The sequence below is a fragment of the Capricornis sumatraensis genome, chromosome 4, assembly GCF_032405125.1.
Source record: "Capricornis sumatraensis isolate serow.1 chromosome 4, serow.2, whole genome shotgun sequence".
Classification (NCBI taxonomy): domain Eukaryota; kingdom Metazoa; phylum Chordata; class Mammalia; order Artiodactyla; family Bovidae; genus Capricornis; species Capricornis sumatraensis.
The window spans coordinates 86,187,094-86,211,280 of NC_091072.1; the positions used below are offsets into that span (position 1 = coordinate 86,187,094).

Consider the following 24,187-nt stretch of genomic DNA (forward strand, 5'->3'; position numbering starts at 1 on the left):
ATGGCTGCAGTCACCATCTGCAGTGATTTTGGAGCCCAAGAAAATAAAGTCTCTGTTTCCATTGTTTCCTTATCTATTTGCCATGAAATGATGGGATCAGATGCCATGATCATAGTTTTTTGAATGTTGAGTTTTAAGTTAGCTTTTTCACTCTCTTCTTTCACTTTCATCAAGAGGCTCTTTAGTTCCTCTTCAGTTTATGCCATAAGGGTGGTGTCATCTGCATATATGAAGTTATTGGTATTTCTCCTGGCAATCTTGATTCCAGCGTGTGCTTTACCCAGCCCAGCATTTTGTGTGATGTACTCTACATATAAGTTAAATAAGCAGGGTGACAATATACAGCCTTGATGTACTCCTTTCCCAATTTGGAGTAAGTCTGTTGTTCCATGTCCAGTTCTAACTGTTGCTTCTTGACCTGCATAGATTTCTCAGGAGGCAGGTAAAGTGGTCTGGTATTCTCATCTCTTGAAGAATTTCCTACAGTTTGTTGTGATCCACACAGTCAAAGGGTTTGACATAGTCAATTAAGCAGAAGTAGATGCTTGTCTGGAATTCTCTTGCTTTTTCTATGATCCAACTGATGTTGGCAATTTGATCTCTGATTCCTCTACCATTTTTTTTTTAAATTTTAAAATCTTTAATTCTTACATGTGTTCCCAAACATGAACCCCCCTCCCCTCCCTCCCCATAACATCTCAGTGGGTCATCCCCATGCACCAACCCCAAGCAAGCTGTATGCTGCGTCAGACATGGACTGGCGATTCAATTCTTACATGATAGTATACATGATAGAATGTCATTCTCCAAAATCATCCCACCCTCTCCCTCTCCCTCTGAGTCCAAAAGTCCGTTATACACAGCTGTGTCTTTTTCTCCTGTCTTAGAATCAGGGTCGTCATTGCCATCTTTCTAAATTCCATATATATGTGTTAGTATACTATATTGGTGTTTTTCTTTCTGGCTTACTTCACTCTGTATAATCGGCTCCAGTTTCATCCATCTCATCAGAACTGATTCAAATGAATTCTTTTTAATGGCTGAGTAATACTCCATTGTGTATATGTACCAAAGCTTTCTTATCCATTCATCTGCTGATGGACATCTAGGTTGTTTCCATGTCCTGGCTATTATAAACAGTGCTGCGATGAACATTGGGGTGCATGTGTCTCTTTCAATTCTGGTTTCCTCGGTGTGTATGCCCAGCAGTGGGATTGCTGGGTCATAAGGTAGTTCTATTTGCAATTTTTTAAGGAATCTCCACACTGTTCTCCATAGCGGCTGTACTAGTTTGCATTCCCACCAACAGTGTAGGAGGGTTCCCTTTTCTCCACACCCTCTCCAGCATTTATTGCTTGCAGATTTTTGGATCGCAGACATTCTGACTGGTGTGAAGTGGTACCTCATTGTGGTTTTGATTTGCATTTCTCTGATAATGAGTGATGTTGAGCATCTTTTTCATGTGTTTGTTAGCCATCTGTACGTCTTCTTTGGAGAAATGTCTATTTAGTTCTTTGGCCCATTTTTTGATTGGGTCATTTATTTTTCTGGAATTGAGCTGCATAAGTTGCTTGTATATTTTTGAGATTAGTTGTTTGTCAGTTGCTTCATTTGCTATTATTTTCTCCCATTCAGAAGGCTGTCTTTTCACCTTGCTTATAGTTTCCTTTGTTGTGCAGAAGCTTTTAATTTTAATTAGATCCCATTTGTTTATTTTTGCTTTTATTTCCAGAATTCTGGGAGGTGGATCATAGAGGATCCTGCTGTGATTTATGTCTGAGAGTGTTTTGCCTATGTTCTCCTCTAGGAGTTTTATAGTTTCTGGTCTTACATTTAGATCTTTAATCCATTTTGAGTTTATTTTTGTGTGCGGTGTTAGAAAGTGATCTAGTTTCATTCTTTTACAAGTGGTTGACCAGTTTTCCCAGCACCACTTGTTAAAGAGATTGTCTTTACTCCATTGTATATTCTTGCCTCCTTTGTCAAAGATAAGGTGTCCATATGTGTGTGGATTTATCTCTGGGCTTTCTATTTTGTTCCATTGATCTATATGTCTATCTTTGTGCCAGTACCATACTGTTTTGATGACTGTGGCTTTGTAGTAGAGCCTGAAGTCAGGCAAGTTGATTCCTCCAGTTCCATTCTTCTTTCTCAAGATTGCTTTGGCAATTCGAAGTTTTTTGTATTTCCATACAAATCTTGAAATTATTTGTTCTAATTCTGTGAAAAATATGGCTGGTAGCTTGATAGGGATTGCATTGAATTTGTAGATTGCTTTGGGTAGTATACTCATTTTCACTATATTGATTCTTCCAATCCATGAACATGCTATATTTCTCCATCTATTAGTGTCCTCTTTGATTTATTTCACCAGTGTTTTATAGTTTTCTATATATAGGTCTTTAGTTTCTTTGGGTAGATATATTCCTAAGTATTTTATTCTTTTCATTGCAATGGTGAATGGAATTGTTTCCTTAATTTCTTTTTCTACTTTCTCATTATTAGTGTATAGGAATGCAAGGGATTTCTGTGTGTTGATTTTATATCCTGCAACTTTACTATATTCATTGATGAGCTCTAGTAATTTTCTGGTGGAGTCTTTAGGGATTTCCATGTAGAAGATCATGTCATCTGCAAACAGTGAGAGTTTTACTTCTTCTTTTCCAATTTGGATTCCTTTTATTTCTTTTTCTGCTCTGATCACTGTGGCCAAAACTTCCAGAACTATGTTGAATAGTAGCGGTGAAAGTGGACACCCTTGTCTTGTTCCTGACTTTAGGGGAAATGCTTTCAATTTTTCACCATTGAGGATAATGTTTGCTGTGGGTTTGTCATATATAGCTTTTATTATGTTGAGGTATGTTCCTTCTATTCCTGCTTTCTGGAGAGTTTTTATCATAAATGGATGTTGAATTTTCCTCTACCATTTTTAAATCCAACTTGAACATCTGGAAGTTCATGGTTCAGGTACTGTTGAAGCCTGGAGAATTTTGAGCATTACTTTGCTATCATGTGAATAAATGTCAATACATTTCCCCAAAAGTCACGTATTGTCAAATATTTAATATAGGAAAGTGGAGAGTATAATACAAATTTTAAAAGTACCCTTAAACATTTGTAATATAAATATAAAAAGCCATAATCCCTGGATGTGGATTTGATCTCTAATAATTCTACTTTTAATTTACTATTATAATTAACAGTTTAAATATAGATGCATTCCAAGTAATTTCATATAACAAAGGAAATTTTGATAATTGCTTAATTCATGATAATAATTTAAATTATATTGGTAATAGTACTCCTAGGTGGTGCTAGTGGTAAAGAACCCACCTGCCAATGCAGGAGACATAAGAGACATGGGTTCAATTCCTTGGTTGGGAAGATCCGCTGGAAGAGGACATGGCAATCCACTCCAGTGTTCTTGCCTAGGGAACCCCATGGACAAAGCAGCCTAGCAGGCTATAGTCCATGGGGTCTCACAAAGTGGAACACGACTGTAGCAACTTAGCACAGCACAGCACATGATACCTATAGATTTATTCCAAAATCTTTCCCACAAGAAGTAGAGTTAATTCTGGATTTTACTTAGGGAAAGTAAATTGAAACTAGATAGTGTTTCCTTTTTAATATCTACTAATTATATCTATTTCTTTTGTTGTTTGTATTTCTGTTCTGTTGGGCCAGAGCATGGAAGCTAATAACTTTCTGACATGGTAATAGACGTACCTGAAATATTTAGAAGTTAGTCTGAATATGTCTATATATCTAGAAAAGGAAGTTTAGTAAAGAAGACTTTAAGTGCATATCAATTATGTATAATTGTCATAGAACTAGAGAAGCTTGAGCTAGATTTAAAATGTTAAATTCCAAGCCTTTGAAAAGGAAAAAGGATCATACACAAACTAATCATATAGATAGTTGGATATACACTCAACATCGTCCCAAATGTCCTTGATATGCTTTTCCAGAGAATTCAGTTGTAACTTTAACTTTATAAACATATTTTTAAATAGTTATATTTATATAATCTATTAGAGTATTCTTAGGTGCTGGGTACCTCAATAAAAGCATATAGAATGTTATTTTTTATCTCTTCATATGAGTATAAAACAACAATTGAGAGAAAATGGAACTTTAATATTTGTCAGGTCCTTAATGAATATATACTTTTATGAAATATTTTGTATAATTTCATCATTTCTTTCATATAAACTTGCAAAATAGCAATTTTGATATTTTGTTAAATCATTTGAGTAAAAATAAATCAAATAACCAATTATTTTATTTAAATTTCATCCTGATTGAATTTTTAAAATTCAGTAGAAGAATATTTTTGTTTTGTTTTGTTTTTACTTTTTAAAAATTTTGAGAATGCATGTTCATCATATTGTTAGGCTTATAAATGCAATAAGAAATTAAACATTGCAAAAATAGAACTTAATTATAATTAGAAGTTCTTATGAGATAAATTTCCATATCTGTTTATCAAAGAGAACTGACAGATTTCTGAAGTCATAAAGAAATCATAAGTAATATTAAATTAACCTTTTAAAGAAGTTAGAAAGTTTTACTTCTCCAAATTTCTCCTACAAAGAAAATATTTGACAGCCTTATGAAACCTTTGTGTGTTTAGTCTCTCAATTGTGTCTGACTGTTTTGCAACCTCATAGACTGTTGCCCACCAGGCTCCTTTGTCCATGGGATTTTCTAGGCAAGAATATGGGAGTGGGTTTCCTTCTCCATACACAACCTTTGAGGTTCCATCAATTGCTACAATGAGCTAAGTGGTTCTCCAGTTACTAAAAGAAATATTTCTAGGTAAACTTGCGGTTCTTTCTTATATGTTTAACAGGATATACTCTCTAAGAATCTAGAAGATTAGATATTTATTATTTTTTAATGATGTTGAAAATTAAAAAATATTACCTTTGGAATAACCACATAACTTTTAACTGGCTATATAGAAATTCTTTTGTATCTGTTTTCTTCTTCTTTTTTAAATTGAAGTATAGTTGATTTATGGTGTTATGTTAGTTTCTGATTCAGTTACATATATGTATATTTGACACATATATATATTTGATTCAGTTACATTTATATAAAGTGATTCAGTTACATATATATTTTTATATCCTTTTATAAGTTGACATATAGTTAATTTACAATGTTTTTTAATACTGCTGAACAGCAAAGTATTTCAGATATGTGTGTGTATATATATATATATATATTCTTTTCAATATTCTTTTCCATTATGGTTTATCATAGAATATTGAATATAGTTTCCTGTGCTATACAGTCTTGTTTGATCAGTCGCTAAATCATGTCTGACTCTGTGACCCAATGAACTGCATCACTCTAAGCTTCACTGTCTTTTGCTATCTCTTGGAGTTTGCTCATATTCATGTCCATTGAGTCAGTGATGCAATCCAACCATCTCATTCTCTGTCATCCCCTTCTCCTCCTGTCCTCAAGTCTTTCCCAGCATCAGGGTCTTTTCCAATGAGTTGGCTCTTTGTATCAGGTGGCCACAGTATTGGAGCTTCAGCTTCAATGTCAATCCTTCCAATGAATGTTCAGGGTTGATTTCCTTTAGGATTGACTGGTCTGACCTCCTTACATACCAAGTGAATCTCAAGAGTCTTCTCCAGCACCACAATTCAAAAGCATCAGTTCTTTGGTGCTCAGCCTTCTTTATGGTCCAACTCTCACATCTATACATAACTACTGGAAAAACCACAACTTTGACTAGATGGACTTTTGTTGGCAAAGTGATGTCTCTGCTTTTTAATATGCTGTCTATACTTGCCATGACTTCTTTTCCAAGAGCAAGCATCTCTTAATTTCATGGCTGCTGTCACCATCTGCAGTAATTTTGGAGCCCAAGAAAATAAAATCTGTCACTGTTTCCACTTTTTCCCTATCTATTTGCCATGAAGTGATAGGATTGTATGCCATGATTTTCATTTTTTGAACATTGAGTTTTAAGCCAGTTTTTTCACACTCTTCTTTCCCTCTCAACAAGAGGCTCTTTAGTTCCTCTTCACTTCCAGCCATTAGAGTGGTGTCATCTGCATATTTGAGGTTGTTCTCCTGGCAATCTTGATTCCAGCCATGAGTCATCCAGCCCAGCATTTCAGATGATGTACTATGCATGTAAGTTAAATGAGCAGGGTGACAATATACAGGTTTGATGTACTCCTTTCCCAATATTGACTCAGTTCATTGTTCCAACGGTCCAGTTCTCACTGTTGCTTCTTGGCCTGCATACAGGTTCTCAGGAGACCAGGTAAGTTGATTTGGTATTCCCATATCTTTAAGAATTTTCCATAGTTTGTTATGATTCACACAGTCAAAGGTTGTTTATCCATTCTATATTTAAAAGCTTACATCTGCTAGCCCCAGCCTCGCACTCAATGCCTCCCCAAAACTCCTCCCTTGGCAACCATAAGTCTCTTCTCCATATCCCTGAATCTGTTTCTGTTTCATAGAGGGGTTCATTTGTGTCATATTTTAGATTCAACATATAAATGACATCATATGGTATTTGTCTTTCTATTTCTGCTTTACTTCACTTAGTGTAATAATCTCTAGTTGCATCTATGAGCTGCAATAGGCATTATTTATACTTTTTTATGGTTGAGTAGTACTCCATTGTATTGATATATATGTACCATATCTTCATTATCCATTCATTGGTAGGTGGACATTTATGTTGTCTCCATGTCTTGGCTATTGTAAATAGTGCTACTATGAACATTGGGTGTATGTTTCTTTTGTAATTGTAGTTTTGTCCAGATGTATGCCCAGGAATGGGATTGCTGGATCATATGGTAATTCTATTTTTAGTTTTCTGAGGAACCTCCATACTGTTTTCCACAGTGACTATACCAATTTACATCCCTACAATCAGTGTAAGAGAGTTCCCTTTTCTCTGTATCCTTTCCAGCATTTGTTATTTGTAGACTTTTTAATGACTAGTATAAGGTGGTGAAAAGTGAAAGTGAAAGTGAAGTCACTCAGTCGTGTCTGACTCTTTCACAACCCCATGGACTGTAGCCTACCAGGCTCCTCTGTCCATGGGATTTTCTAGGCAATAGTACTGGAGTGGATTGCCATTTCCTTCTCCAGGGGATCTTCCCGACCCAGGGATCGAATCCAGGTCTCCCGCATTGTAGACAGACGCTTTATCATCTAAGCCACCAGGGAAGTCTGGTATAAGGTGGTACCTTATCATAATTTTGATTGTGTCCCTCTAGTAATTACTGATTTTGAGCATCTTTTCATGTGCCTATTGGCCATCTATATATCTTAATTGGAGAAATGTCTATTTAGGTCCTCTGGCCATTTTTGGATGGATTTTGTTTTGTTTTGTTTTGTTTTTGAGTTGAATGAGCACTAGGCCATTCATGTATGACCTAAATCAAATCCCTTATGATTATACAGTGGCAGTGACAAACAGATTCAAGTGATTAGATCTGATAGACAGAGTGCCTTAAGAACTATGGATGGAGGTTCATGACATTGTACAAAGGACAGTGATCAAGACCATCCCCAAGAAAAAAAGAAATACAAAAAGGCAAAATGGTTGTCAGAGGAGGCCTTACAAATAGCTATGAAAAGAAGATAAGCTAAAGGCAAAGGAGAAAAGGAAAGATACACCCATTTGAATTCAGAGTTCCAAAGAATATCAAGGAAAGATAAGAAAGTCTTCCTCAGTGATCATTGCAAAGAAATAGAGGAAAATAATAGAATGGGAGAGACTACCGGTCTCCTCAAGAAAATTACAGATACCAAGGGAACATTTCATGCAAAGATGGACACAACAAAGGACAGAAATGGCACGGACCTATTAAAAGCAGAAGATATTAAGAGGTGACAAGAATACATAGAAGAACTATACAAAAAAAGATCTTCATGACCCAGATAACCATGATGGTGTGATCACTCAAGTAGAGCCAGACATCCTGGAATGTGAAGTCAAGTGGGCCTTAGGAAGCATCACTACAAACAAATCTGGTGAGGTGATGGAATTCCAGCTGAACTATTTCAAACCCTAAAAGATGATGCTGTCAAAGTGCTGCACTCAATATGCCAGCAAATTTGGAAAACTCAGCAGTGGCCGCAGGACTGGAAAATGTCAGTTTTCATTCCAATCCCAAAGAAAGGCAATGCCAAAGAATGTTCAAACTACCACACAAATGTACTCATCTCACATGCTAGCAAAGTAATGCTCAAAATTCTCCAAGCCATGCTTCAACAGTACCTGAACTGTGAACTTCCAGATGTTCAAGCTGGACTTAGAAAAGGCAGAGGAACCAGAGATCAAATTTCCAACATCTGTTGGGTCATCAAAAAAGCAAGAGAGTCCCCCAAAAACATCTGCTTTATTGACTACACCAAAGACTTTGACTGTGTGGATCACAACAAAATGTGAAAGACTCTTCAAGAGATGGGAATACCAGACCACCTGACCTGCCTTCTGATGGAACAACAGACTGGCTCCAAACTGAAAAATGAGTACATCAAGGCTGTATATTGTCACCCTGCTTATTTAATTTGTATGCAGAGTACATCATGTGAAATGCTGGGCTGGATGAAGCACAAGCTGGAATAAAGATTGCTGGGAGAAATATCAATAACCTCAGATATGCAGATGACACTGCCCTTATGGCATAAAGTGAAGAAGAACTAAAAAACCTCTTGATGAAAGTGAAAGAAGAGAGTGAAAAAGTTGGCTTACAACTCAACATTCAGAAAACTAAGATCATGGCATCTGGTCCCATCACTTCACAGCAAATAGATGGGGAAACAATGGAAGCAGCGAGAGACTTTATTTTTTTTAGGCTCCAAAGTTACTACAGATGGTGACTGCAGCCATGAAATTAAAAGATACTTGCTCCTTGGAAGAAAAGCTATGACCAAACTAGATAGAATAGGCTTTTCTTGGCAAAGAAGCCTGTCTAGTCAAAGCCATGGCTTTTCCTGCAGTCATGTATGGATGTGAGTGTTGGACTATAAAGAAAGCTGCGTGCTGAAGAATTGGTGCTTTGAATTGTGGTGTTGGAGAAGACTCTTGAGAATCCCTTGAACTGCAAGGAGATCCAACCAGTCAATCCTAAAGAAAATCAGTCCTGAATAGTCATTAAAGGACTGATGCTGAAGCTGAAACTCCAATACTTTGGCCACCTGATGTGAAAAACTTACTCATTGGAAAAGACCGTGATGCTGGGAAAGTTTGAAGGCAGGAAGAGAAGGGGACAACAGAAGATGAGATGGTTAGATGGCATCACTGACTCTATGGACATGAGTTTGAGTAAACTCCGGGTGTGGGTGATGGACAGGGACGCCTGGTGTGCTGCAGTCCACGGGGTCGCAAAGTATTGGACATGACTGAGGGATGAACTGTTTTATTTTGTTTTTGAGTTGAATGAGCAGTTTGTGTATTTTGGAAATTAAGCCCTTGTCAGTTGCATCACTTGGGAATATTTTCTCCCATTCTTTGGTTTGTTTTCTGCTTTGTTTATGGTTTCTTTTGCTGTGCAAAAGCTTATAAGTTTGACTAAGTGCAATTTGTTTATTTTTGTTTTTATTTCTATTACCTTGGGAAATTGACCTAAGAAAACATTAGCACAATTTATGTCAGAGGATGTTTTACCTATGTTATCTTTTAGGAGTTTTATGGTATAATGTCATGTTTAAGCCTTTAAGCCATTTTGAGAGTTTTTTCGTGTGTATAGTGAGAAGTTATATCCTATCTTCATTGATTTACCTGTTGCTGTCCAATTTTCCCAACACTGCTTGCTAAAAAGACTGTCTTTTTTTCACTGTTTGTTCTTGCCTCCTTTGTTGAAGATAAACTGACCATAAGTGTGTGATGTATTCTTTTCCAGTAAAGGTTGTGACAAGATATTTAATATATTTCCCTGTGCTATCCTGCTTAATAGTTAAATAGTATATAACATTACTGTTTATCAGTTTTATATGCAATAGATTTTATGTTCTAATTTCAAACTCCTAATGCATCCCTCCCCTTCCTCTTCCATTTTTGGTAACCATCACTTTGTTTTCAAATGAACTCTCAACTTTCAATTGAACTTTTCTGTTACAAAATAGAAACAGACTCAGACACAGAAAACAAACTTAAGTTCTTTTTTGAAATATTTCCTTTTTAATGAACTTTTTTTGTCTCCATAATGGTTTATTGAATGCCTACTATGTGTCTGTCATACTGTACTAAGTTGCTTCATGTGAGAGTGTTAATCACCCAATCCTGTCCAACTGTTTGTAGCATTGACCCAATATACTATAGCCTGCTAGGCTTCTCTGTCCATAGAATTCTCCAGACAAAAATACCGGAGTAGGTAGCCATTCCTTTCTCCAGGGGGTCTTCTTGACCTAAGGCTCAAACCCGGGTCTCTTGCATTGCAGGCAGATTTTTCAGTCTGTCCTCTGGCCATATTGCTTTATAAAAACCCACTCCTTCATTTTATCCTCATAAAAAATTCAATAAGTAAGTTACTTTACAAATGAGATAAGTGTAGCTCAGGATCTGGGTCACATTGCTAGTAAATGGCCAGATCGAGATTCTAGTCCAGAACTATCTTTCCAAAACCCATTATTACATCCATGTCTTTATATTGTCTTCCCTGAAATGTAGATATAAAATGGTATTTCATCAAATATTGCTGGTTAATCAGATCTTATAGCGGAATCCTGTAGAAAAACCTTTGAAATGAATGTTCAGATGTATTTTAATCACTGTAGTCTCAGTTATGTATTGTCACGGCTGTCCTGTGGATTGAATTTATTTGGGTTTTATACTTAGGATATCTGTGCCTCTGATTTACATTAAATTGGAACAGACATTGCTTTTTAAGTTAACAAAAGTACTAACTCTTATTATTTCCTTGTATTTCTTCTTAGTCTCAGGGTACCAACTAAAAAATTGTTCCCTGGCCTTGAGAGCCACTGTATATTTTATGCTACTGTTGTTATTATGAGAAAATATCACATTATATAAATGCTTAAAATGATGGAAATAAGTAACATTGTATTCTAATTCTGTGTTTTAAAAAAATATGGTTAAACTAGAGAAGAAAGATAAAGCAGAGACCAGAAAGAGAAGACATAGGGAATACAAGAAGTGAAAATGTTAGTCATTCAGTTATGTCTAAATCTTTGTGACCGCATGGACTGTAGCCTGCCAGTCTCCTCTGTCCATGGAGTTCTCCAGACCAAAATTCTGGAGCGGGTAAGACAAGGCAGAAGAAAAGTGACTAGAAATGATGCAGCCCTTGGGAAAAACAATTGACCAGTTCCTCAAAAAATTAAACAGAGTTAACATATGTACAACTCCAAGATGTATGCCCACTGTTCATAAGAGCCAAAGAGTGAAAACAACTGAAATATCCTGGTTAACCAAATGTGGTGTATCTATACAGTGGAATTTAATTCAGACATAGAAAAGAATGAAATACTGCAACCTACTACAACAAGGGATAACCTGAAGACTTTATGCTGAGAGAGAGAAGAGTACATATTGTGTGATTCCATACATATGAAATCTCCAGAATAAACAAATTCACAGAGACAGAAAGTACGTTAGTGTTTGCCAGGGAGGAAGGAAGAACCAGGAGTATCTGCTGAGTTTCTTTTTGGGATAAAGGAAATGTTTTAGAATTAAATAGTGGTAATATTTACATGAGTTTATAAATATACTAAAAATCATTGAATTTTACACTTTAACAGTACAAATTTTATAATGTGAATATATCTCAATTTAAAAGATATCACTAGAGATTCCTTATCGGAGAAGGTGATGGCACCCCACTCCAGTACTCTTACCTGGAAAATCCCATGGATGGAGAAGCCTGGTAGGCTGTAGTCTAATGGGGTGGCTAAGAGTCGGGCACAACTGAGCAACTTCACTTTCACTTTTCACTTTCATGCACTGGAGAAGGAAATGGCAACCCACTCCAGTATTCTTGCCTGGAGAATCCCAGGGACAGAGGAGCCTGGTGGGCTGCCATCTATGGGGTTGCACAGAGTCGGACACGACTGAAGCAACTTAGCAGCAGCAGCAGAGATTCCTTATATTCCAAAGACTCCATTGAGAATCTTATTATATAAATGCATACATGTATAATTGAAATATAAATTATTTTTATTTTCAAATATTAGTTAAATCTGTTATAACCTTATGGTATCTATCCTTAAACTAAATCATTTTAATGGTATAGGAATATGGGTAGATAATTGATCTACAAAACACATTTTGTACTTCAAACCTTTAATTCTGTCTCTTTGTAAACTAAAATCTTTGATTCTTTCCCTCTTTCTTTGTACACATACATACCTTATTATTATTTTAAGTAAGGTGCAGTAAATAAATCTTCACTCATAACTTCTTTAGTGTGTGCAGTTGACCCTTGAACAATACAAAAGTTAGAGGAGCTGACCCCCCGAGCATTTGAAAATCCATGTATAATTTATAATTAGTTAACTACAGATAATGAAATACTGTAATATTTCCTATAAAAATTTATATATGTTTAAAAGCTGATATAATATTATCTGAACATACTTTTATTGGTTTTCGTACTGCCCCTCATACACAGAGGGCAAGAAGAGACCAGGGAAAGGCAGGCCACTCTAGACTGGTGGGTGTCAGATTTAATAAGCAAGGGAAGTTACATCTGAGGCTTGTGACGGGCAGCCTCAAGATGAGTAGATCTCTAATTCCATCTATCAGAATCATAAAAATTTGTACAGACTTTAATGGAATTCAGTCATGTATACCATCCAGATGGTCTCAACACCACATTGCTCTCTCAGGAGGTCTCCTTTTAAAATTCTTGGTGGCTGTGGAAACTGTGGGTTGAACATAGGCCAGGGGAGAGGGTCAGGAGCATCAGATTGCCTCAGTCCAACTTATTGGACAACTGACAGTGAAGTCCTCTTGATAATGTCCAACAACTTTCTACACTGAAATGTTGCCAATTGATACAATATTATTCCTTATAATAACATTTTTCTCAGTCCAGCATCATACATTGCATTTTAGTTGCCATGTTGCTCTAGTTTCTTTAAATTGGAATGAATTCCTCAGCATTTTTTTTTATGACATTGATATTTGTAATGAGTGCAAAACTATTGTTGGTTATTCATAAAGTCCCTCCGTTTGGGTTAATCAGATAGTTTCTTCATGATATTTTTGTTTGAAAAAATATGAATTCATGGTGATACTCATTAAACACTACAGTTTTTTCTTTTTTTGCTTTTCCTCCCACATTTCATATTTATATCTTCCTTCTTCCATAATGAGAACCCTACCTTGTGACATTATTAAAATTTACTTACTTGGTCTTTCCTACAACATAGTTTCAGAATTTCTACACCTGAAGCAACAAGAAACATGAACAGTTAGTTTCAAAGTTGCTTTGTGGTTCTTTTGGTTTTCAACTGAAATTATGTAGCCAAATTTGAAAGTTACTTAGATCAGTCTCTCTTCCCCTTTCAATGTGGTTATGTTGTTCATTTGATATACTTACAGTTTATTTGTTTCTGTTTGTATTCAATTTTAGGATTTCTTCCTTCATCTTTATTAGTTATTTAAAATAATATCATTTAACATGAGTCTAAGAGTTAAAATACATAGAGAGGATATTTAGAATGGTCTCTCCCTTCCCTATCTGTTCTGGTTTGTTCCTCCCATCTCCTATAGATAAGTGATTTCATTAGTTTCTGGTTTACTGTATTTCCTTTTGTAAATATCAGCAGATTTATGTTTTCTTATTTTGCTTTCATTTTACATGAAAATAGTATATTGCACATTGGTGGGTCTATCAAATGGAGACAGTTTTGTCCCCTGGAGGATAATATTTGAAAACTTATTTTTTGTCTCTGCCACAGTGGATGCTACTAACATCTAGTCATCTAGTGGGTAGAGACCAAATGTGCTGTTAAACGTCCTGTAAGACACAAGATGTACCTCAGTAACAAAGAATTATCTGGTTTAACATATCCATAATACCACTGTTGAGAAATTCTGCTATACATCTACTTTGTATTTTGCTTTTCAACTTAATATATCATAGAAATCACTCTATATCAATTCATAGAGATCTTCCACATCCAGTTTTATAGCTGCATGGTAAAGGTACTATTGTTTATTTATTCAGTCTCTTTTGTATATGAATTTAGGTTTTCTCAATATTTTGCAGTTTCAAATAATGCTGTAATGGATAACTTTACATACTTTTTTGTTCTTGGTAGTACACTTTTAAAAGTCACAGCTGTGTATAACAGACTTTTGGACTCAGAGGGAGAGGGAGAGGGTGGGATGATTTGGGAGAATGGCATTCTATCATGTATACTATCATGTAAGAATTGAATCGCCAGTCTATGTCTGACGCAGGATACAGCATGCTTGGGGCTGGTGCATGGGGATGACCCACTGAGATGTTATGGGGAGGGAGGTGGGAGGGGGGTTCATGTTTGGAAACACATGTAAGAATTAAAGATTTTAAAATTTAAAAAATAAATAAATAAATAAATAAATCTAAAGATAATAAAAAAATAAAAAAATTAAAAAAATAAAATAAAGCTGGTCTGAAGATTAAAAAAAAAAAAAAGAAAGTATATTTTTAGAATAAAGTCCTAGAGGTGGATCAAACACCAGATGATATATTGGTTTGCCAAATCCTCCCCAAAGGGTTGTACCATTTTGCATTTTCATGATTGTAAGAAAGTACCTGTCTCTCCATCGACTTGCCAATTGAGTGAATTGTCAAGTTTTTGAACTTCTACTAATCTGATAAGTAAGAAATTAAGTATATTGTTAATTTCTCTTATTTTGGATATCTTTTAAAAGTTTTCTTTGTTCATAATGTCAAAGCCTCAAATTTTATAATTTTTAACCCAAATAGTTTTAGATGAAATACAGAAGCAACGTTTATAAAATATAACAGAACACACGGAAACTTACAATACCGTATGTAAAATAGATAGCCAATGGGAATTTGCTGTATGACCCAGGGAGCTCAAACAGGGGCTCGGTGACAATCTAGAAGGGTGGGATGGGGACGGAGATGGGAGGGAAGTTAAGGAGGGAGGAAATATGGGTGTACCTGTGGCTGATTCTTGTTGATGTTTGACAGAAAATAACAAAACTCTGTAAAGCAATTATCCTTCAATTAAAAAATAAATAAAGTGGCAAATAATAATAATATATCTTATAGTACTATCCTACAGGTATGTCTTTATATGATAGAGATATAAATCTTTTTTGGATGGAATAATCAAAATGTGCTGGGAAACTGTTACCCAAGTTTTTCACTGATTGAATCAGTTTCCCTAAACAGAATCCTTGTCCTCTTGGAAAGGACTTGCCTTTTCAAAGTATTTTGAAAGTATTAAAGTATTAAATTCAGAGTATAAAACTTAAAAAAAAATACAACAGAACAAGTATGTATTTCTGTGCTGAAAATATCCAAGTATTTCCTGTAGAAACTTTTCTTGTGGCATGTCTCAATATGTTTTTTCACATGAATAAAACAGCATATTGTCCTGCCACATCTGAGAGAGAATACTTATCACCAGGTAATAAATATAATCCTAGATACAGAGTATTTAAAGACTCCTCTAGAGTTTTCAGGCTACTAGGATGTCACAATAAGTAAACTAAACTGATTTTGTCTCGGATTCTTGTGTTTTACAGGCCATACATGTCTCTTGGAAGTCTTCGAGATCAAGTAATTTATCCAGATTCGGTGGATGACATGCATGATAAAGGCTATACAGACCGTGATCTAGATTGTATTCTACACAGTGTCCATCTCTATCATATAGTTCAAAGAGAAGGAGGTAAAGTCTATAATTCATGGCTTTTTTTGGTGTATTTAACATAACTTTAAAAAAATTAAGTTGGGTTTAATTTTGATGTATGCTGTTGTTGGAACATAAGCACACAAGCAAAGATGGAGTTTATAGCTTTTGTTGCTTTTCCATTGTTAACTTGCTCTTTTCTGTTTATGCTATATTTCGTGCAGCAAACTAAGCTTTTTCCTAAGTCCACAGCTAGCAGTTGAAGATTTTTTTCATATTTGGATGAACATGGGTTCCTGAAGCCATAGTCAATCTAAATGTATGTAAGGTTCATGACAGAGATATTCTCCTGTTAATCCCTCAGTTTACATTAACTATAATAATTTGAGAAGTAGGTGTTACAGAACTTTTTTATTTTCAGACCAACAGTCTTACCAATACATTTTTCTATCTCTACAGCAACACATAGAGAATTAGATAAAACATAGAAACTTCTGTTTGGTAGTTTTTCAGCATAAAACATACTTTGAAAAGGTAAGAATAAGAGTTATACATATCAGCTCAAGAAAGAATTACATTCAGAACACAGAAATAACTTGATAACATATAATTTGATAGCCTAGACAAACTACTGAAATAGCAAGCTAGAATTCTAGGTTTAATTTTGCATATGTTTTATGTTTTATTTTTCTAACCCACTTACATGGTCAAAAGAAGCAGGGTATTATAGTAATTAAGAATGTAGTCTTTGAAATCAGAATTCTGGAATCAAATCTTTAATAACTCTGTTCTCTGTACATTTGTATCTTCACCTGTAAAATGGAAATACCTTATAAAGATGCTGTGAAGATTTAATAAGACTTTATTTAAGTATTTAGAACAGTGATACATAGTAAATTCACAATAATTAGTTGCTAAAGGTAATAGAGCTAGATGTAATATCGATACAAAGATATTTTGTCTTTATGTGATGGTGCTTGATATTTTACATATTTCACATCTATTATTTCATTTGATACAATAAAAAAACAATGTAGGGAAAAGAGGTAATATTATATTATTGTATTTATATATGATATCTATATATCATTTTAGAATATTATACATATTCATAAATATGTATAATATATATATCTTATAATATCATAATTCATAAGTGCTATAAATATGGAAAGCAGGTTGTCTTTTTGTGTCATATGGTCAACTTCTTCCCTGTTTTAAAACAGTGTGGCAAAATAGCAACTACCTATTAATTTGGGGTAAGTTATTTGGATAAGTTTGAAATCTAACAATCTGAAGAGAAATTTATAATAATTTTTGACATATTTTATTCTTTTAGAAGTTATCAAGAAATTCTAGAACTAGTTTTAAGAATTTTTCAACCTTAAAAATATATGATAGTAATTGTTATAGTTTATTGAGTGCTCACTCTGCAGAATATAATGTTATGCAGTTTACAGTTATCTTATTTAATATTTGTAGCTGCCCAATGATGTGGATTTTACTAACCCTCCTTTTACAGATGAAAATCAGAAGTTTAGCAGTTTCCCCAGGGGCCCTCAGCAAGTGGTGGAACAGGGATTCCAACACATATGAGACTTGGATGTCAATGTTCTGTAAAAGATATGCCACTGTGCTATGCTGTCTGAACATCTTAGGTATTAATAAGGCTTGTTATATCCTTATACATAAAAAAATGCTAAGGAAATCCATTTTACTTGCCTAGTCCTTAAAACATGAAACATGTTTTTAAGCAAAGCAAGAAAACAAATTTGCAAGGACATCACTTACTCTGGAAGAAGCCTGCTGAAGTTCTAGTAAGACTATTAATGATTTGAAGCAACACTAGTTCTAACACTTAAAGAAATTTGCTTAGAGAAATTCTTTACTTTAGTATAAGATAGATTTTAAAACTATGTTTTATTCCATCAAACAAATTACAAAATAGGTGTAGAATTGTTAACAAATAGATGTGAAGTAAAGCAGTTTGTACATTTTCAGGAAGCAAGAAAACTTCACTTCTTAACTGACTTAGTCTCACTGTTTCAGCATCAGAAGAAGTATCATGACTCAGAGTTTTGATTTGTATGTTCTGTGATCAAGATAGATTGCCTGTTAAAGCTTTTGGGTTTATTGAAACAATGAACATAATTTATTTAAATACATAAAATTTAAGGATTTTTTGACCCAAATACTTTTTTCTTGTGCCTTTTTATTTCAAGGGGGGAGCTATTTTTTTAAGGCCAGAATATTTCTCCACTGTGTAGCACTCTAAAACTATTTTTTCAAATCCTCACTTATGTTTCATAAATGTTATAAAAGTCATAGAGGAAATTTTATTTCAACAGTTTTCACTAGAAGCAAGAACTTTGGGTCACATGGCATTTAGAGATTTTTTTTTCCCTAATATAAGATTATATTTCTAAATAGATGGAAAATTCCTGGAAGTTTGCCCAGGAATGAACACTGGTCCCTTTTGGGGAGTATCATTGGGAAATAAGGAAAGTCTTTTCAATCCAGTGCACAAGAAATAATGAAACTCTAGTTCTCATTTCCTTTCCCTTTGACCAAGTTTATTTAGAAATTTTAGTAAAGATGAAAATTCAGTTGAGAAATAATAAAGAAAGCAAAGGGCCTGGATTTTTTCCAGATGAGAACATTAAACCTGGACTACTTGGGATTTGGTAATGTCCTAAGTGTATATGTGTGTGTTTATGCATGTGTATATTTGTGTGTGTGTGAGTATGTGTGAGAGTTCTGATAGTCATTTTCCTCTTTGAAAATCAGGATTTGCTTAGTCCACTCTGTTTTATGATATTCTCACTTCAGAAAAATATCTGATATGGCTGCCTTCCTAAGAGACCCAATGATTTTGTTTCTAAGTAACTTTTTTTTTCTTATTACAAAATTAAGACAGGCCATAAAAATAATATAAAGATAGTAATTTTTCAAATATTACAAAAATGTACATCTTGGAAAGTAAAAGCCTCATAATTCCATTCCCAGAGATGTATAGGTTTATTTACAGAAATGCAGCTATAATTTACAGGGCTTCCCAGGTGGCACTAGTGGTAAAGAATCCACCTACCAATCCTGGAAACATAAGAGACACAAGTTTGATCCCTGGGTTAGGAAGATCCCCTGGAGTAGAAAATGGCAACCCACTACAGTGCTCTTGCCTGAAAAATTCCATGGACCAAGGAGCCTGATGGGCTACAGTCCATGGGGTCACAAAGAATCAGACACAACTGACAACTGAGTACAATTATAATTTATATACACTTATGTGTTCTTACTTCTAATAAAAATTGTTGCAAAAATTTTTTCTCTGTGACCTAATTTTATAACATTTGTGAAACATAAATAAGGTTTTGAAAATAGGTTCAGATTGCTACACAGTGGAGAAATGTTCTGGACTTAAAAAAATTTCCCCTTACTAGCTAAGAAGGCAAAAGAGAAGAGTATTCGGGTCAAAGGCAGCTTTAATTTTACATATTTAAATAAACCGTGTCCTTTTGTTCCACTGAACTCAGTTTTAGCAAGCAATTGAAAATCTGCATATAACTTATAGAAGGGCCTCATATCCCTGGTTCTTTCATGTCTGCTCTTCTGCAGTTGTGGGTTAAACCAACCACAATCTATATAGTACCACAGTATTTACTATTGAAAAAAAACATGTGTGTAAGTATTTCTCAGTTCAAATTTGTGGTGTGAATTGTAAAGAACCTTCCTGTCAATCCAAGAGACATAAGAGACACAGGTTCAATCCCTGGGTTGGGAAGATCCCCTGGAGGAAGGCATGGCAATCCACTCCAGTATTCTTGCCTAGAGAATCCCCTGGGTAGAGGAGCCTGGTGGGCTACAGTCCATAGGGTTGCAAAGAGTTGGATACAACTGAAGTAACTTAGCATGCATGCATGCATATTTGCTTTACAATACTGTGTTTCTGCAAGGTGAATCATCTATATGTATACATATATCCCCCGCTTTTTTAGATTTCCTTCCCATACAGATCCTCACAGAACATTGACTTCCCTGTGCTACACAGTAGGTTCTCATTTTATACATAGTAATGTGCATATGTCAATCCCAACCCCAATCTCCCAGTTCATCCTACCCTCCTTTCCCCCACTGATATCCATAAGGTTGTTCTCTACATCTGTGTCCCCATTTCCGCTTTGCAAATAAGTTCATCGGTACCATTTTTCTAGATTCCACATATAAGTGATATTACACGATATGTATTTTTCTCTCTCCAACTTACTTCATTCTATATGACAGTCTCTAGGTCTCTTCACATCTCTGGAAATGGCACTGCTTTGTTCCTTTTTATGACTAATATCCCATTGTAAATATGTACCAGGTCTTTATCCATTCCTCTGTTGATGGACGTTTAGGTTCCTTCCATGTCTTGGCTATTGTAAATAGTGCTGCAATAAATACTGGGGTGCGTGTATTAATTTCAATTATGGTTTTCTGCAGATAAATGACTGGAATGAGATTTCCTGGTCATATGGTAGTTCTATTTTTAATTTTTTAAAAAACCTTCATATTGTTCTCCATAGTAGTTGTACCAATTTACTTTTCCACCAACGGTGTAGGAGGGTTTTCTTTTTCTCCACACCCTCACCAGCATTTATTGTTTATAAATGTTTTCATGATGGTCTTTCTGACAAGTAATTTTGATTTTCATTTCTCTAATAATTAGTGTTGAGCATCTTTTTAATGTGCTTTTTGGCCATCTGTAGGTCTTCTTTGATAAAATGTCTATTTAGGTCTTCCACCCATTTTTTCATTGGATTGTTTCTTTTATTATTGAGCTACATGAGCTATTTGTATATTTTGGAGATGAACCCCTTGTTGGTTGTTTTGTTTGCAAATATTTTCTCCTATTCTGAAGGTTGTCTTTTTGTTTTATTTATTGTTTCATTTACTGTGCAAAAGGTTATAAGTTTAATTAGATCTCATTTTGCTTATTTTTGTTTTCAGTTTCACTATTCTGGAAGATGGGTCCAAAAAGATCTTTCTATAATTTATGTTAGAGAGTGTTCTGCTTATGATTTTCTCTAAGAGTTGTAAGTGCCCAGCCTTACATCTAGGTCTTTAATCTATTTTGAGTTTATTTTTGTGTATGGTATTAGGAAGTGTTCTAATTTCATTCTTTTACAGATAGCTGCCCAGTTTTCCCAGCACCACTTATTGAAGAGACTGTCTTTTTTCCATTGTATATTCTTGCCTCCTTTGTCATAAATTAGGTGAACATAGGTGTCTGGATTTATCTTTGGGCTTTATATCTTGTTACATTGATCCATATGTCTTTTTTTGCCCCAGTACCATACTGTCTTGATTGCTGTAGCTTTGGAGTATAGTCTGAAGTCAGAGAGCCTGATTCCTCCAGCTCTGTTTTTATTTTTCAAGATTGCTTTGGCTATTTGGGGTATTTCGTGTTTCCATACAAATTAAAAACTATTTTAATCTGATTCTGTGGAATAATGTCTTTGGTAATTTGATGGAGATTGCATTGAATCTGTGGATTGCTTTGGGTAGTATAATTATTTTTACAGTGTTGATTCTTCCGGTCCAAGAACATGGTATATCTCTCCATCCATTTGTGTAATATTTATTTTCTTTCATCAGTATCCTATAGTTTTCTGAATCAAGGTATTTTTTCTTCCCAGTTAGTTTTATCCCTAGATAGTTTCATCTCCATGATGCAATTGTAAATGGAATTGTTTTCTTAATTTCTCTTTCTGATCTTCTGTTAGTGTATTGGAATGAAAGAGATTTCTGTGTATTAATTTTGTCTGATTTTGGTATCAGGGTGATAGTGGCCTCATAAAATTAGCTTGGGAGCGTCCCTCCCTCTGCAATTTTTGGAAGAATTTGAGAAGGATGTCTTAGCTGGTCTCTAAAATAGTATTCACCTGTGACGCCATCTAGTCTGGGCTTTTGTTTCTTGGAAGATTTTAATCGCAGTTTCATTTCAATTGCATTACTCATGACTGGCCTTTTCATATTTTTGTTCAGTTAAAATTTTTTTAATATATTGATTTACTTATAGGGCTGCATGAGGTTTTAGCTATGGCGTGTAGGTTCTTTGCTGTGGCACATGAGTTTCTCTCTAGTTGTAGCATGTGGCCTTAGTTCCTCTCTGGCTTGTGGGAATCATAGTTCTCCAAGGATCAATCCTGTATCCTCTGCTCTGGGAGACAGATTTTTAACCACTGGACCACCAGGGAAATCCCTGTTCATATTTTCTATTTCCTCCTAGTTCAGTCTCAGAAAGTTATACCTTTCTAAGAATTTGTCCATTTCTTCCATGTTGTCCATTTTATTGGCATACATTGAGTTGGTCAAAAAGTTCACTCAAATTTTTTCAGAAGATGTTACAGAAAGAGCCAAACAAACATTTTGGTCAACTTAGTAATTGCTTGTAGTAGTCTCTTATGATCTTTTGTATTTCTGTGGTGTCAGCTGTAATGTCTCCTTTTCCATTTCTAATTTTATTGATTTGAGTCCTCTCCCTTTCTTTTCTTAAGGAGTCTGGCTAGTGGTTTTAATCAATTTTGCTTATCTTCTCAAACAACCAAGTTTTAGTTTAATTGGTTTTTGCTATTCTCTGTTTTATAATATTTCATTTATTTTTGCTCTGATTTTTATTATTTTTTTCCTTCTACTAACTTTTGGTTTTGTTTGTTCTTATTTCTCTAGTTGCATTTGGTACAAGTTGTGTTGTTTATTTGATATTTTTCTTGAGATGGATTGTATTGTTATAAACTTCCCTCTTAGAACTGTGCTGCTTTCCATAGGCTTTGGGTCATCATGTTTTAGTTTTCAATTGTTTCTAGATATTTTTTATTTCCTTTTTTATTTCTCCAGTTATCCATAGGTTGTTTAATAGCACATTGTTTAGCCTCCACTTGTTTGTGTTTTTATAGTTCCCACCCCCCTCCCCGTATTTGCTTTCTAATCACATAGCACTGTTTCAGAAAAGATACCTGATACAATATCAGTTTTCTTAACTTTACTGAAGCTTGATTTGTGACCCAAGATGTGATCTATTCTGGAGAATGTTCCATGTGTTCTTGAAAAGAAAGTATATTCTGCTGTTTTCTGATGGAATGTCCTGCATATATCAATTAAGTCTATCTGGTCTAATGTTTCATTTAAGACTTGGGTTTTCTTGTTAATTTTTTGTCTGGATGATCCATGCATTGGTATTAATCATGTTCCTGTCAATTTCCCATTATATGGCTGTTAGCATTTGCTTTATGTATTGAGCTTCTCCTAGGTTGAGTGCATAAATATTTACAATTGCTTTATCTTCTTCTTGGATTGATCCCTTGATTGTTAGGTAGCATCTTTCCTTGTCTTATTAACAGTCTTTGTTTTAAAGTCTATTTTGTCTGATGCGAGTATTGCTACTCCAGCTTTTCTTTGCTTTCCATTTTTATGGAATATCTTTTTCCATCTCCTCACTTTCAGTCTGCATGTATCCTTAGGTCTGAAGTGGGTCTCTTGTAGACAGCAAATATATGGGTCTTGTTGTTTTATCCATTCAGCCAGTCTGTTTCTTCTGGTTGGAACATTATTCCATTTACATTTCAGATAATTATCAATATATATGTTCCTATTGCCATTTTCTTAATTGTTTGGGGTGTGGTTTTCTTTGTATGTCTTTTTCCTCTTACCCTTCCTTTTTTGTTCTCCTTTCTAGTGTTTTTTGCCTGTAGAAGTTCCTTTAGCAGTTGTAAAGCTGATTTGGAGGTGCTGAATGCTCTTAGCTTTTGTGTATCTGTAAAACTTTTGATGCTCTGTCAAATCTGAATGAGAGCCTCACTGGTTAGAGTATTCTTGGTTGTAGGCTTTTCCTTTTCATCATTTTAAATATATCCTGCCACTCCCTTCTGACCTGCAGAGTTTCTGCTGAAAAATCAGCTGATAACCTTTTAGGGTTTCCTTGTATGTTATTTGTTGCTTTCCCCTTTTAATATTTTCTGTACTTAATTTTTGTTAGTTTAATAATATGTGTCTCAGTGTGTTCTGCTTGTGTTTACCCTTTATACAACTCTCTTTGCTTTCTAGGCTTGGGTGACTATCTCGTTTCCCATGTTAGAAAAGTTCTTTACTGTGATCTCTTGGAATATTTTCTCAGACCCTTTTTCTTCTTCTTCTGGGACCTCTATAAATCAAATGTTCATGCATTTAATGTTGTTCCAGATGTCTCTGAGTTTATTCACATTTCTTTTCATTTTATTATTATTATTATTCTGTTCTACAGCAGAGATTTCTACCACTCTGTCTTCCAGGTCACTTATCCATTCTTCTGCCTCAGTTATTCTGTTATTGATTGTAT

General features: G+C 34.8%; 1 protein-coding gene across 4 annotated transcripts in view; it reads left to right on the forward strand.

The window, feature by feature from the left end:
• Window positions 1–24,187, forward strand: part of ABCD2 (ATP binding cassette subfamily D member 2) — an 88,748-nt gene that overhangs the window by 42,757 nt on the left and 21,804 nt on the right. For all 4 annotated transcript variants that reach the window (XM_068971305.1, XM_068971306.1, XM_068971307.1 and 1 more), the window contains one exon: window positions 15,725–15,870. In XM_068971305.1, the coding sequence (XP_068827406.1) occupies window positions 15,725–15,870 (146 nt within the window). The remainder of the gene's footprint in view (window positions 1–15,724; window positions 15,871–24,187) is intronic.